Source organism: Doryrhamphus excisus, linkage group LG10 (genome assembly GCF_037039965.1).
Source record: "Doryrhamphus excisus strain RoL-2023G ecotype Guam linkage group LG10, RoL_Dexc_Guam_v1.1, whole genome shotgun sequence".
Taxonomy (NCBI): Eukaryota; Metazoa; Chordata; class Actinopteri; order Syngnathiformes; family Syngnathidae; genus Doryrhamphus; species Doryrhamphus excisus.
Genome location: NC_136366.1, coordinates 5,000,667 through 5,016,675, shown reverse-complemented (window position 1 = coordinate 5,016,675; position 16,009 = coordinate 5,000,667). Strand labels below are relative to the sequence as shown.

The 16,009-nt window shown below is 42.4% G+C and overlaps 1 protein-coding gene across 1 annotated transcript in view; it reads right to left on the bottom strand.

The window, feature by feature from the left end:
• Positions 1 to 16,009, bottom strand: part of LOC131109388 (transmembrane protein 150A) — a 32,406-nt gene extending 16,397 nt beyond the window's left edge. Inside the window, exons 1-5 of the mRNA XM_058061335.2 lie at positions 15,753 to 16,009; positions 15,342 to 15,557; positions 6,883 to 6,930; positions 4,631 to 4,717; positions 1,011 to 1,078 (exon numbers count right to left, since the gene is read on the bottom strand). Coding sequence (XP_057917318.2) covers positions 1,011 to 1,078; positions 4,631 to 4,717; positions 6,883 to 6,930; positions 15,342 to 15,454 — 316 coding nt within the window. The 5' untranslated portion in view covers positions 15,455 to 15,557; positions 15,753 to 16,009. The remainder of the gene's footprint in view (positions 1 to 1,010; positions 1,079 to 4,630; positions 4,718 to 6,882; positions 6,931 to 15,341; positions 15,558 to 15,752) is intronic.

The window sequence follows — 16,009 nt, the reverse complement described above, 5'->3', positions numbered from 1 at the left end:
CAGAGAAGGCTAAAATCATCACACTGCAAATTAACACTTTCATTATAATAAATAAATAAATAAATAAATAATATAGGCGACAAGACAAGTATCAAATATGACTTTACAATAATAAACAACTGATATTTTAACCTTTACCCACAATGCATTAGCCACAGTCAGCAGCTCAAGGAGCTTGTCAAACCATCAAAAAACACAGGTCATTGGTCAATATAACAGTTTGACTTACGTGTCTTCTCACGGAGAAGGCTAAAATCATCACACTGCAAATTAACACTTTCATTATAATAAATAATTAAATAATATAGGCGACAAGAGAAGTATCAAATATGACTTTACAATAACAACAGAATTTTTAACCTTTACCCACAATGCATTAGCCACTGTCAGCAGCTCAAGGAGCTTGTCAATCCAATGGTCCAAAAATGAGTGGGACTAAGAAGTAGAGGAATAAATGGATCGAAAATGTACAATTTTATACGTGTGAACGCTTCTCAGCATTGAACATATGTCTGCTACTAGCCCGGCGACATCCAATCACATAGTTTGTAGACACCAGAGTCCTCGTGAATAAACATGGCGAAGAACACCCCTCCGCCCACGTATATATGTACACACAGCATGCCTGGAACACAGCTGGGAACCATTAACTCCATCGGGGCAGTCAGAACCAGCACTTAGTGCAGGGAACAGCACGTGTCGACTGGCAGAAAAAAAGGTTTGCAGCCGCACATGGTTTCGTATCGTAGTATGCGTGTTTTCCTTGGCTCTCTACTTGAGTGCACACTTTTACGCCACGTGCGTGTTCTCGGGTACATTTGTTTTTAATTCTTACAGTAAGAACTCTACTACTTTTTCTCAGTAATTTGCTTGTATGCTTGTATGTTGTGCAAATGTATGTGATGCAAAGTTTTTATGGACGATTACGTTCTTCATTGGTTTGCCAGTCGAAGGAATAACTGGTGTGACTGAGATTGTGTGTGTGTGTGTGTGTGTATGGGACGCCTTACCCATGAATGAGCCTGTGCTGCAGATAAGGCTGAAGAAGCAGCTCTCAGGCGGAAGGGTCCCACATTTACTGCAAAGACAAAGACTGCGGATATCAGTGGCATACTGTAATACTGTCAAAACTGTGGAATCAGACAAACGGTGGATGACTTTTTGCACACACTTTGCAGGAGACAGTCGGCTAATAAAGGCTGTCTGTGCCCGGAGCTGCTGCCCGCCAAAGCCAAAGCCAACTCAGCTGACCGCAGTCACATGCAGAGCACGGACAGCACCGTCAAATACGGTAGACATTCTTGATCATTTTAATATGAGGAATTATACCAGTCTTAACCCACACATTTGGGCCGACCCGCCACAACGACATTTGGACCGCCACAGAAAAAGTTAGCACTATATATTTATATTTATTTTGCATATATGTTTATTTGGGTGGCACGGCAGTTGAGTGGTTAGCGCGCAGACCTCACAGCTAGGAGACCAGCGTTCAATTCCACCCTCGGCCATCTCTTGTGTGGAGTTTGCATGTTCCCCCCGTGCATGCGTGGGTTTTTCTCCGGGTACTCCGGTTTCCTCCCACATTCCAAAAACATGCTAGGTTAATTGGTGACTCCAAATTGTCCATAGGTATGAATGTGAGTGTGAATGGTTGTTTGTCTATATGTGCCCTGTGATTGGCTGGCGACCAGTCCAGGGTGTACCCCGCCTCTCGCCTGAAGACAGCTGGGATAGGCTCCAGCAACCCCTGCGACCCTCGTGAGGTACAAAATGAATGAGTTCTCCTCCTGTTTTGTGCGGAAGTGGTAACTTTTTGGCTTCTAATTTTGTCTTTCCAAACGCTCGGCCATCTCTGTGAGGAGTTTGCAAGTTCTCCGCGTGCATGCGTGGGTTTTCTCCGGGTACTCCGGTTTCCTCCCACATTCCAAAAACATGCTAGGTTAATATGCCACTCCAAATTGTCCATAGGTATGAATGTGAGTGTGAATGGTTTGTCTATATGTGCCCTGTGATTGGCTGGCCACCAGTCCAGGGTGTACCCCGCCTCTCGCCCGAAGACAGCTGGGATAGGCTCCAGCACCCCCGCGACCCTCGTGAGGGTGAGAAAATGAATGAATAAATGAATATATGTTTATTTACATTTGGGCCAGTAGATGGCAGAAGTCAAGGTGTTGCATTGGATTTTCAAGCATTCGCCAAAAAACTAGCTTGACTGCAAACATAAACAAACGAAGACTGTGTGGATTCTCAGTCATCCAGGTCACAATAATCCACAGAAGCTTGAATCTGGACTCTTCCTGTTTCACCTTTAATCCAAAGGCTTCTTCAGTTCTCCATTTTAGGGTTGCGTAACGATGGGTCGTTCACCTGGTTGGTGGCAAAACTCCTTGGTGGCCATTGTTCCCCTAGCAGGTGACAATCTTTGGGGGAGAAAATGTCCGGACGTGATTGTAAGCAGGCGTAAAACCTCCAACAGTTCAGAGAGAGGGCCTTTCAGGTTTGATGTAGATGGCTTCCTTCACACCTCTTTCAAAACCAGCGGTCCTCTCTATCCAGGATTTGGATGTCGTTGTCCCCCAAAGGAATGTCCCTCCTTTTGGAGTTGCAAATGAAGAGATGACTCTGGGCCTGGAGAAACCATCCTCCTGGATTGTGACATATCTTGGTGTAGAGCAGGGGTCTTCAATTAAAACTGACTAGTTCTAAGGGAGGGGGGGGGCAATGAACTGCCAGGGGGGGTGTGACATTTGGATGTCCTACTCATCATGCAATCTGAATATTCCTGCATGCGTCACAGCTCCCATTTGGTTGGATTTTGCTGGATTGAGTTTCAAGTTCGGTCTGTACTGTACATAGAAATAAATACATATCAGTGTCTCAATAGTCTTTCAAATTTGGGGGGCGGAAGCTATTTCTGTCCCCCAGTGGGGGCATGACCCACTGCCCTACAAAACACTTATTTTGGCACCTAAATTGCAATTCAAAGAAAACAGGACTAAATCTCAGTAATAAAAAAGTTTGACTGTACAGATAAAGACTGAATATCACAGGTTTATTTTTATTCATTCATTCATTTTCTAACGCTTTTTCCTCACAAGGGTCGCGGGGGTGCTGGAGCCTATCCCAGCTGTCTTCGGGCGAGAGGCGGGGTACACCCTGGACTGGTGGCCAGCCAATCACAGGGCACATATAGACAAACAACCATTCACACTCACATTCATACCTATGAACAATTTGGAGTCGGCTAATTAGCCTAGCATGTTTTTGGAATGTGGGAGGAAACCGGAGTACCCCGAGAAAACCCACGCATGCACGGGGAGAACATGCAAACTCCGCACAGAGATGCCTGAGGGTGGAATCGAACTCAGGTCTCCTAGCCGTGAGGCCTGCGTGCTAACCACTCGGTCGCCATGCAGCCATGGTTTATTTTTAAGTTAAATAAAACATCTGAACGCTTGTTTGTAGAGTTTTTTTTCAATTTCCTTTTATGGGCATGCCCGGTGCAACAAGCTGTAAGTTTTGACCAATCACAATGGAGTGGGCGTGCCAGTGAATAAATTAAAACAGACCATTTACTTGGAACTGCAAGGAAATATAGCTGGAATAGGTGGAGATTCTGGAAGATCTAGAAAGTGCTGGTTGTTGTGTGTAGCTGCTCTATAGGAGTCCACAACTCAATGCAATGAGGATAACCGGTCCCCTTAAACAGAAAAGCTGAAACTGGGTAATATCTGTACAAAGTGATCCGTACCTGAGGAAATTCACTGATCAGAGGATATTTATATGTATATATATTTATATATAGTATATATATATTCAAGCCCGCCCGCCTTTTATCCATATTTGTATATATTTTGTCATTATTTTGATTCTATTCAAACACACTTAAGCAAAAAGGCCGCATCCAAATGTATTGCAGGCTTTGTTGAGTTCGTGCTTTTCAGATGTCAGAACCCTCCTGGTGGGTTCCTGTCAGCGGGATTATGCAAGAACTAGCACACCTGTTGGAGGGCTGCAGCGCTGACCAACAATAACATTATTCCATTTAAGACCCCCCCCCCTCTGGTTTTATCTTCATAACTCTTTTGATTGTTTTTTGCTCTCTTGTGTCTGTTATTGTATGAAGGTTTTTTTTCAAGCCGTGATTTATTGGCTTTTCTTGAAAAGATTTCTTCCAGAAATGTTACATAAGCCAGACAACTGTTTACGATTTCACCCGCCTTTCATGTTCTGAGCTCAAAAGCGGTCCCAAATGTTAACCAAAACAGCGCAGCGTCTTGGCCGACTCGTCTCGCTCTGTGTTTACATGCTTATGTGCAACGTCTGGACTGCCATGGCGGCAGGCAGGATACAGATACCTCGCCCCCCCCCCCCCCCCCCCAAGTAATTTTCCCTGTGCACGCACACACACACACACACACTTTGAGGAGAAGTGTCTCCTTCAAACCCGCCCGCCTTTTATCCGCAATGTAGCGACAGGGGTCGCTGAAAAAAAAAAACAATGGCTGACTCTTCCTGTTTTCAATCAGCAGACAGACGCAAGCGACGGGGGAGGAGACTTCAGGGCAGGGAGGGCGGATGGACGGCCGGCCGGCCGGCTGGAAGAGAGGCTGGACGTCTCACTAACCTGATGAGAGGGACGTTATCGAGCGTGCAGCACAACGTTGGCCCACTCTGCAAATGCAGCTCCTCTTCACACGACTGGTTGTACAACCTGGAACAGCACACACACTTTAGTCATTCTCTCATTCACACCTTAGTGGTTCTCATATTGGCAAATATATGCTATTTTTTAAGTGGTCTTGACACCAAAACATGTTATGTATTTATATATAAATATATTTCCCTTGTATGCTGTGTTTAGAGGAGGCGGAGCAAGTGACGTCAGATCCAGACAGTCCCGCCTGCAACGTCTGCTCCTCCACAACGCACGTCTCGGTAAATTTATCCATCCATCCATCCCTCCATTGGCTGGGGTATGCTGGAGCCTATCCCAGAGGCGTGGTACACTCTGGACTGGTGGCCAGCCAATCACAGGGCACATATAGACAAACAACCATTCACACTCATATTCATACCTATGGACAATTTGGAGTGGCTAATAAACCTAGCATGTTTTTGGAATGTGGGAGGAAACCGGAGTACCTGGAGAAATCAAACGCGGGTCTCGTGGCTGTGTGTCCTAATCACGCAACCACCGTGCAGCCAATGTTAAATGTTAATATTTCATTTATTCATTTTCTACCGCTTTCCCTCACGAAGGTCACAGGGGTGCTGGAGCCTATCCCAGCTGTCTTCGGGCGAGAAGCGGGGTACACCCTGGACTGGTGGCCAGCCAATCACAGGGCACATATAGACAAACAACCATTCACACTCACATTCATACCTATGGACAATTTGGAATTGCTAATTAACCTAGCATGTTTTTTTTGGAATGTGGGAGGAAACCGGAGTACCCGGAGAAAACCCACGCATGCACGGGGAGAACATGCAAACTCCACACAGAGATGCCCAAAAGGAGAGTCCAACCAAGGTGTTCCAATCTCCTGACTGTGTGGCTTACATGCTGACCACTCATTCACCGTGCACAAAATTTCAGTTTTGTTATAAATTATTTGATTGATGGGCTGTATCAGTGGTTAGTGCGCAGACTCACAGCTAGGAGACCCGAGTTCAATTCCACCCTCGGCCATCTCTATGTGGAGTTTGCATGTTCTCCCCGTGCATGCGTGGGTTTTCTCCGGGTACTCCGGTTTCCTCCCACATTCCAAAAACATGCTAGGTTAATTGGCCACTCCAAATTGTCCATAGGTATGAATGTGAGTGTGAATGGTTGTTTGTCTATATGTGCCCTGTGATTGGCTGGCCACCAGTCCAGGGTGTACCCCGCCTCTCGCCCGAAGACAGCTGGGATAGGCTCCAGCACCCCTGTGACCTTCGTGAGGGAAAGCGGTAGAAAATGAATAAATGAAATATTAACATTTAACATTGGCTGCACGGTGGATGCGTGATTAGGACACACAGCTACAAGACCCGCGTTTGATTTCTCCAGGTACTCCGGTTTCCTCCCACATTCCAAAAACATGCTAGGTTAATTAGCCACTCCAAATTGTCCATAGGTATGAATGTGAGTGTGAATGGTTGTTTGTCTATATGCGCCCTGTGATTGGCTGGCCACCAGTCCAGGGTGTACCCCGCCTCTCGCCCGAAGACAGCTGGGATAGGCTCCAGCAACCTCCGTGAGGATAAGCGGTAAAAAATGAATGAATTAATGACACAAAATGATACAAAGTCAAATGTTTGACAGTAGAAAAGCGTGCCAAGGTGACAGGAAGTCAATCTTCTCCATAGCGGCCAGCCTGGTGCTCACGGCGGCTAATGCAGGGCTAATTCCCATCTGGCTTGCTCTGACGCACTAGCAAAGAGGTTAATGTGCTATTTGTTGTAGCGTGCAACAATTAATCCAAAGTTTCGTCTTTCTTTGAAGTGTTGCGCTCACTTCTCACTTTATTTATTTCGCAGTAGCCATAAAGCTGTCAGTGCCACTTAATGGCCGTCCTAAAACCAAAAACATACTTGTGGGTATTTTTATGTGCTATATCGTAGTTATGACAACAGAATATCAGTAGATGCTATTATCGTGGGACTTTTTTGAAGTTTATGGCTGCATGTGTTAAAATCTGTGATGGTGATGCTCAAAAGCTCCCCGAGGGTGGGGGGTCATGTCTAAATGACCACCTCATTTGACTCCTATTTCACATTTTTTATTCATCTATGACAGGAGTACAACCTGTTTTGGTGTCAAGAGAACTTTGCGTGAATGTTTTTTAATGATAAATAAACATACATAACCAATGGCAAATAGCAAAACAAACATACCAGTTCTCCACGGGGCAGACATGCTGGTTGTACAGGGCCATGGCGTACCTGGCAGTGGGAGAGCAGGCATGTGATTAACCAAAAAAAAAGGGACAGCAAATTGCACATTCAAGACCTAGAGCAGGGGTCTAAAACACGCGTATGCTGTATGGTATCATGTACCCAGAAAAAATTATTACGTTTGATTAATGTTCATGTTAAAGGTTAAATAACTGTTAATAGTTATCCTCCCTATCCGTGTGGAAGTGGTAAGTTTTTGGCTATTTAAGTTTAAAGGAAATAACTTGAAGGCTACCGTTTAGGCCGCTAGCTCTCTAGTTTGCGAGTTAGCATGTGTCTCAAGACCCTGCAGTTGCGCAATATGTTGTAAATAAAAAGAGTATAAATGTAACTAGCCGTGTAGACCTCTAGTACCTACGTACATGTGATTCAATTAAGATATCCCATTTTTCGTCATGCAGACAAGTATGCGGTGCTTTCCAAATACCCTTCTACTGTATTCGTGCATCGCATAGCCTCAAGTACTTCTAAGGGGAAAGCCCGGTTGATTCAACCCTAAAACCCAGGTGACCTGACATTCGGTATCACTAAGTAAGCCTAACGAGAGATAAAAGTGATTTGTTTGCGGCAACCTCGGCTTGCGTCCAACAGCGGTGTTGAATTTGGCTGGTCATTGACCAGCTACATCAATCAGAAGTCAGTGACCAGAGGGTCATGAAGACCACGTCTGTTTTAGGGGGCGTATGGGATAGCAGAATTGACTTTTGATGACATCATCGTCTAATTTGGGTACTTGGCCATGAGGTTGTCAAAAACTCTGACCTTGTCCACGTGTTATTTTTGGCACTTTGAAAACAATGTGTGTACACACTTGGCATGGGCCGGTATGAGATTCTGGCAACTTTGGGCAAAAACATAGTTATAATTACAGCTCTAAAATATGTTATTTTGAAATATCTTTATTGAAAAGAAGTAATTTTAAGTAATATAAGAGAACACGATGAAGATGAAGTGAAACATACCGTATGTATTTACAATAAATAACTGAATTATTTCGATCCATCCATCTTCTAGGCTGTTTATCCTTACCAGGGTTGCGGGTATGCCCGGGTATAACTTGTGTAATATCGTTTTTAAATTTTGTCCATCATTCACAATCATTAAATGAGCTAACATTATATATATATATCATCATATTTTTCATTCATTCATTCATTTTCTACCGCTTATCCTCACGAGGGTCGCGGGGGGTGCTGGAGCCTATCACAGCTGTCTTCGGGCGAGAGGCGGGGTACACCCTGGACTGGTGGCCAGCCAATCACAGGGCACATATAGACAAACAACCATTCACACTCACATTCATACCTATGGACAATTTGGAGTGGCCAATTAACCTAGCATGTTTTTGGAATGTTTTAGGAGGAAACCGGAGTACCCGGAGAAAACCGGGTTCAATTAACCCGCGATAAACAAGGCATTAACGTGGTTAAAAGCACTGTATGATGGTGACAGTTTGATCCTGGAAAAGACCGTTTCTATTTCTATTATTTCCGATGGGGAAACATAGTTTCCAAATTTGAAACAGGCAGAGGTGAGCTCTTTGTTACGTCAAATGACATCATTTGTAGAACACACTAGAATACATTCAGCACTCAATCAAGAATGGAACGCTTCATCTAGAACAGGGGTCTCAAACACGGGGCCCGCGGGCCAAATGTGGCCCGCAGGACACTAGTTTGAGGCCCCCGCCTTGATATGAAAGTTTAATGTTAGTGCGCCCCCGCACAAGTTTGATATGGATGCTGTATGGTATCATGTACCCAGAAAAAATTATTACGTTTGATTAATGTTCATGTTAAAGGTTAAATAACTCTTAATAGTTATCCTCCCTATACGTGCGGAAGTGGTAAGTTTTTGGCTATTTAAGTTTAAAGGAAATAACTTGAAGGCTACCGTTTAGGTCGCTAGCTCTCCAGTTTGCGAGTTAGCATGTGTCTCAAGACCCTGCAGTTGTCTTGAGACAGATATGTTGTAAATAAAAAGAGTATAAATGTGACTATAGTCGTGTTTTGTCATGTCTACAGGGCTCTAATAATGCTTTGTTCATTTTAATCTGAAAAAAAAATTTGTCTACCCACCAACTATATATGGTTTATTAAGTTTTTATTATTTGCCATTTTATTATTATTATATTTATGTATTACTGATTGATAGATTTTTTTTATTCTTGATTTGTTTATTTATTTTTCATCTGATTTTGTGCAGAAAAATAAAAATGAAGATATTTGAGAACAGTGGAATGTTTTATCAGAGCTTTTATTGTAGAAAATCGGAACCAAAGCACTGAAAAAGTTTGTATATTTTTCTGTTTTTGATAAATGTGTTTTTTTTTGGAAAACCTGATGCAGCCCAGCCTTGCCCAGACCCTAGCTCCAGTGGCCCCCCAGGTAAATTGAGTTTGAGTCCCCTGATCTAAAATGTTTACGTGAACCGCAGCCATCATCGTGTAAACCAGTTTTTTTTTTCTTTTCTCAGTGTTCCGTTGGATTGATAGCGACCGGCTGCTGTGGATCCGTGCACAACACATCTGAGGGCGAACTTCTGCCTTTGGGCGGCCGTGAATCGTTACATGAACGTCATATAATCCAGATGGAATTCATGCTGTCTTTAAAGATCACGGCGAGGAAACCCACAGGTGAGTGTGAAATACAGCCTGGAGGTAGGAGGCTAACCAGGCACCTCCGCTTTTAAATCCGCACCACTGACAGCTTCTTGACAGGAACAAGCTAAGGGATCGGGGGGGCTCTGAGGGGTTTGTGGCTGAGACTCAAGTTGGTGATACTTTGCTTTTGCCGCTCATACTAAAAGAACAGCAGTGGAGCTTTGGGACATTTCAAAATGAACTTCTCATAAAGTAATAATAGGTTTGTTTACAAAACGAGGCCTCCATCGCGGCTTCGGTGGTGGCCGTAAACTTTAATTGCATGCCAAGGGGTGCAACATACTGTAGCTCGTTTTTTTTTTTTTTTTTTTTTTTTTCAAATTGGAACATGCAGGAGGCTGTGTTTCATGGAAAATTCTGCAAGGGTCAACATTTCCGAAGCAAAAATAACATTGGAAAACCACAGGAAAGGGTGTGATGCATGAAGTATGAATTCATTCGTGCACTATAGGCACTAACAGCCTCTCTGGAGAGAGGCCTCTGACATCTATTTTTAAACCAAATGTTATGACGTTCTATCAAAACGATCAAATGTAAACATCAAGAAGGGCTGAAAATACCCCTTCATACGCATGTACCCGCCAGACGCAGTGTGAAGGTTATCCACACTTCTTTACATGATGTCCTCCCCCCGTGTTGACTTTACTCGCATCCAGTCAGTCACCAGCAGTCAAAGACAAACTTATGCAACAGGTCACATCCTCTGACATTCCGTTGGTGGTGGGGGGGTGGGGGGTGCGGAGGGGAGTGAGACCCTTGACTGCTTCTCCAAACAAGGCGCCCTTGTCAATGCAACAGGAAGGAACCTGCTTTTGAGGTGCTTCAAGCTGGTTCGAAGATATGCTGACAGCTATTTGAGGGAAGTGTGCAAATATGACACGTGTACCGTTGAGCACGTGCAGGCATGTTAGCGTAGAAAAAAAGGATACGTTTAAATATTTCTTCAAGAACACAATGTTATTATTACCATTCAAACATCATACGCAGTAAGACACGTGTGCACTCGTACGTACAAACACATTATCACATACTACAGTATTAATTGGCCCTGTACCCTAGAAACCGCCCATGAATGATACGGAAAAATGCCGAAATTATACTGTGTCAAAGCCCAGGGCAGTGATACTGATAAAATATAGAGTTTAACCATGTCTAGTATCAGCCCCCGTAGCTGTCCACTCAGAGCGCGCTGCTCTGGTATCGTGCCCGTGAAACAACCAATCAGAGAACAGCGCGCGAGTGCTTAGTGCCTAGTGCTTCTCCAGTCAGCAAAAAACCCAAACTTGATTAATGGACCCTTCAGTCTCGGGCTGATACTGACACTTGGGGGCATGATACCTGGCCAGATACCAGACAAACCATGTGATAACCTATAAGTACCACCATAAATGCCATCGTCCATATGTACTGTATGACTGTATCATACATACCCTGGCATATAACATGCAGCTACATAACACGACTGACATCAAGTCACACACAATTGCATGAGTAAACGCTGTCTAAATGTGGTTACATATCAAACTAACAAGATCTAAAGTTCCCTAAACGATGAGGGAACCAACACAACACAAACGTTAGCGTTTGGGTTTCCGCCACGCAACATCATTGGTTTGCGATTGGTTGTTTTTTTGGTTGCTGGGAGAACGATGACAGTGCAGACAATATTCATGTTTCTGCTGTAAATCATATGAAAAACATCTCAACTCTAAAATTTAAATAAAATCCAAATGGTAAACTATTTTCTATTCTCTTTTTATTATTATTTTATTATTTATTATTACATTTTACTAAATGTACTGCAAAAAAGGTCAGTAAGGATAATTCACAATGCCACCTACAATTAAACTAGCATGTTTTTGGAATGTGGGAGGAAACCGGAGTACCCGGAGAAAACCCACGCATGCACGGGGAGAACATACAAACTCCACACAGAGATGGCCGAGGGTGGAATTGAACTCGGTAGCATTTGGTCAAATTGTGCTGCGATGTCATGACGTTATGATACATGCTATTCACCGTACATTAGCATCTGTTTGTTTAAATTACTGGTGTGTGTAACCATTATTTGAAGCTCTGGTTCTATGGTTATCATCACACCTTCCCTTCATGCTAGCAATGAGTCATTATGAGCATCCGCTTGGTAACATTATGTCTATTAGATTAACTGCATTGCTGATATTTTAAAGAATAAATAATGAAATTCTGGTTCTATGGTTATCATCACTCCTTATTTTTTGTTTGACTTTTTAAGCATATTATACCAGATCATTCGGTTAAAGTCCAAATTGTTCCTTTTTTTGTCGTTTTACTTGACTGGAGGATCTTTTGCAAAGTCGTCGGCCCACCGGGACAATGTAATGAGATGCATTCAAATACTGTAACTTGTTGTTTTTTCGGTGATTTAGTATTACATTGCATCATACTGTGGGATGTTTCTGTTTTTTTCTTTTTTAGTTTGCAGCACTCTTGATTTAAATATGCCAACACAATCATAAAAAACTACTTCACTACAAACTTCACCTCTAAGATCTTCTGCAGCTCTTGTATTGGACTGCATGACACTAGTACCTAATAAATGGGCTTTAAATTCAGATTAAATTCAGCACCCAGTCTGTATAGAATACACAACTGTGAACATTTGGATCAGGGCCATCTGTCTCACCCCCCCACCCCCACCCCCATGGTTAGCATTCCTCTTCTAATAACAGAGCGCATAATAGCAGAGCTCTCCTTCTCGTTCTCAGTAACTGCAGAGAAGTAAGGTATGGACATGTCGTGCACATTTCACTTTTTAAGAGGACCGCTGATCCTGGAGACTTCTTCCTGGAGCGCTAATCCACGTGCAATCGCCATGACTCCCTGGAATTCAGGTTAAGCATGCAGCGTGGCTCTCTTTGGAAGCAAGAGAAAGCTGAAGCATCTCCAATTATTGCTTCAATCAGAAGCTGCTTGTGATACAGCCACTTCAAGAAACAGAGGGGGGGGGGTCGTTTACAAAACAGAAACAGCCAACCCGAGTCTCCTAGGAGTGTAAGGTCTTCACGCTAACCACTCGACCGCTGTGCAGCAAAATCCCATCATATGAATGTATAAATTGATCAGTATTTGTATGAAGCTACCGTATGATTCAAATGAATCTGCCTTCCCAGACCCACCAAGACCCACCAAAACACTCCAAGACCCACCAAGACCCACCAATACACACCAAAACCCACCAATGACTAAATGACAACAGCAACTTGGTCTTCTGTGTTAAGGACCTCTACATTATAGTAATAATAGTACGTACATTATATAACCATTTGGTAATGGTAATGGTTTTATTTCATTTGAACATGCATCAGATTACAATTGAATGCATCACATAATCAGTTCACAGTTCCACATGTCCAAAAGGAGTAGGAAGAAGCAAAGCTTATTAAATCCTACCCCTCCATCTGGTACTTTTACAATCAGTAACTGTTACATTTGTTCACTTCCTGCTTTCCATAATAAAGTTTAAGGTTTTTTTTGTGTTTTTTTTAATAACGTACCTGGTGACAGCCTTGCTTGTTTATTCAGCCATCTTGGATCTTAGTTTAAACTAGGGATGGGCCCATTGATAGGCCACCGATCAATATCGGCTAATTTCCATAAAAAACATGTGTTGGGCGTATACCGATGAATGCCTTCCAAAGCCGCAGCAAACCCCAAGTGTGCCGTGTCACCACATTGTGTTGCCAACACGCCTACTGAGCCGATGAAAGACGCACTTGGTCCCGCATTGTCGCGAAAATCAACACTGATCTGTAAAAGACTCAGTTTGACACAGCTTGACACAGACTACACTAATCATGGCAGCTCTTTGATCACTCCCTTATCACACCTATTGCTCTTTGAACTTTCCTTGCATCTCTGTTTACACCAGGGGTCTCAAACTCAATTTACTTGGGGGACACTGGAGCTAGGGTCTGGGTGAGACTGGGCCACCTCAGGTTTTCCAGAAAAAAAAAACAAAAAAATTTTTAAAACTTCGCTTTCGTTCCGATTTTCTACAAGAAAATTTTTCTACACAAAATAAGATGAAATATAAATAAACAAATCAAGAATAAAGAAAATCAATCAATCAGTAATAACTAAATAAATATAATAATAATAATAAAACGGCAAATAATAAAAACTTAAGAAACCACATATAGTTGGTGGGTAGACAAATTAATTTTTTCAGATTAAAATGAACAAAGCATTATTAGAGCCCTGTAGACATGACAAAACACGACTATAGTCACATTTATACTCTTTTTATTTACAACATATTGCGCAACTGCAGGGTCTTGAGACACATGCTAACTCGCAAACTACAGAGCTAGCGACCTAAACGGTAGCCTTCAAGTTATTTCCTTTAAACTTAAATAGCCAAAAACTTACCACTTCCACAGGGATAGGGAGGATAACTATTAACAGTTATTTAACCTTTAACATGAACATTAATCAAACGTAATAATTTTTTCTGGGTACATGATACCATAAAGCATCGGTATCAAACTTGCGCGGGCTGCACTCACATTGAACTTTCATATCAAGGCGGGGGCCTCAAACTAGTGTCCTGCGGGCCACATCTGGCCCGCGGGCCCCGTGTTTGAGACCCTTGGTTTACACTTTGTCCAACAGAATGCTGTCAATGACATACTGTAAAGCATCTTTCATGGCCAATACCCACCAAAACTCTATCAATTTAATCAGTATGTATGTTCTAATGGCTAACGGTGAGAGGCGAGTCCCAAAGTAAATGAAACTAAAATCCCATCATTGTGAGCCATGTTGGCTTTAGAAACCGGATTCATAACCACCATCAAAATGATTAATTGCGCCACGAAAAGAGAATTTCACATATTCTTGTCGCCTATGCGGACGCGTATTAGTGCCATAAAATAAAGCATGGAGTCCTTAAAAATGCTACTAATGCTACTAACTAGTTTTCATAGTTAGAGCATTGAAAACCGTTATTAGAGCCCTGTAGATAGGAAATAGCACCCCTACACTCCCATTATTAATTCATTCATTTTCTACCACTTATCCTCCTCCTTATAGTTATTACCCCATATTTCCACACAATAACAATTCCACACAAAGTCATCATGGGGTGTGTCATTCACAATGTCAACAAGATATTCACATCTTGTCTTGCTCAGACTCTTGTGAGCCCGTTTTGGATGTCAACACCGTCCACCCAAACCTTCATCCAATGACCATCCAATTACATAATGAGTACCATAGTAAGTGTCAATATAGTGATATATATAGCACATCATGACTGGTTCAAGACTCTTCATTTTTGTATTTAGCATATTTATTTTATAAATTTTTATTTAGTTTTTTACATTTTTTTCATTTTTTGTCACGTACCGAAGTACGAGGTGATATGACCATCCAATGACATAATGGGTACCATAGTAAGTGTCAATATAGTGATATATATAGCACATCATGACTGGTTCAAGACTCTTCATTCTTGTATTTAGCAAATTTATTTTATTTATTAATTTATTTTATTAATTTTTATTAAATTGTATTTAGTTTGTATTTGTTTTTTTACATTTTTTTATTTTGAAGATTGCTTTTATAGTTATTACCCCATATTTCACTATACCTTATCACACTCTAGTAACCATGTTCATAAGAAGAAATGTGCACATAATCATCCCAAAGCTAAACAAGTATATTGTTTCATAAAAAAAAAAAAAGGAGTACTTACACAACCCATATCCCAGTGATGGTCAGTGCTGGGAGGCTAACAGGCAGGATCATCCACAGAGACATTTCAGGCACCTTGATGAACCCTCTTTCCTCTTTTTCCTCTTCGACCATCCGAGCAAGATGTGCTCAAGTAGTTCTAACATTTAACTGTGTGTGACTGACATCCGCACCGCCGCCAAATGAGACATTTTCCCGGGAACACGCACCGGTGGGACTGCAGGAAAGATGGAAGAAAAAGGGCAGTATGATTAGTTTAGTTGCAACGTGCACGGGAAGGGTGAACACGCGAAGAAGAAACCCATGTCCTGGTAATGTATCCATACCCGTATTTTTTATTCAATTGTAGCAATTGGAATAAATGACGCTGAATGCTATTCATCAAGCTAGCGATAGTAACAGTTTTACTCACCTTCTGCCGTTGGCTAGCAAGTTTTCTTCGGATTCTTTTGCAACCTTTCCTCTTCCCACCGTCGCGTAACCGAGCGATTAAAAAGAAAGCTCCAAAGAAGGACGATAAATGTGGAATTTATTCAATGTTTCTCCTCAACGCTCCTACTAAAATCCAGTTAGCTGTGGTGGAAGAGAAGGGTACGTTAGTGTTCCTTCAACGTGTAGCCCGACCTGCATGATCGCAGCCACGAGACACTCCAGTGTGTCCAGCTGTTT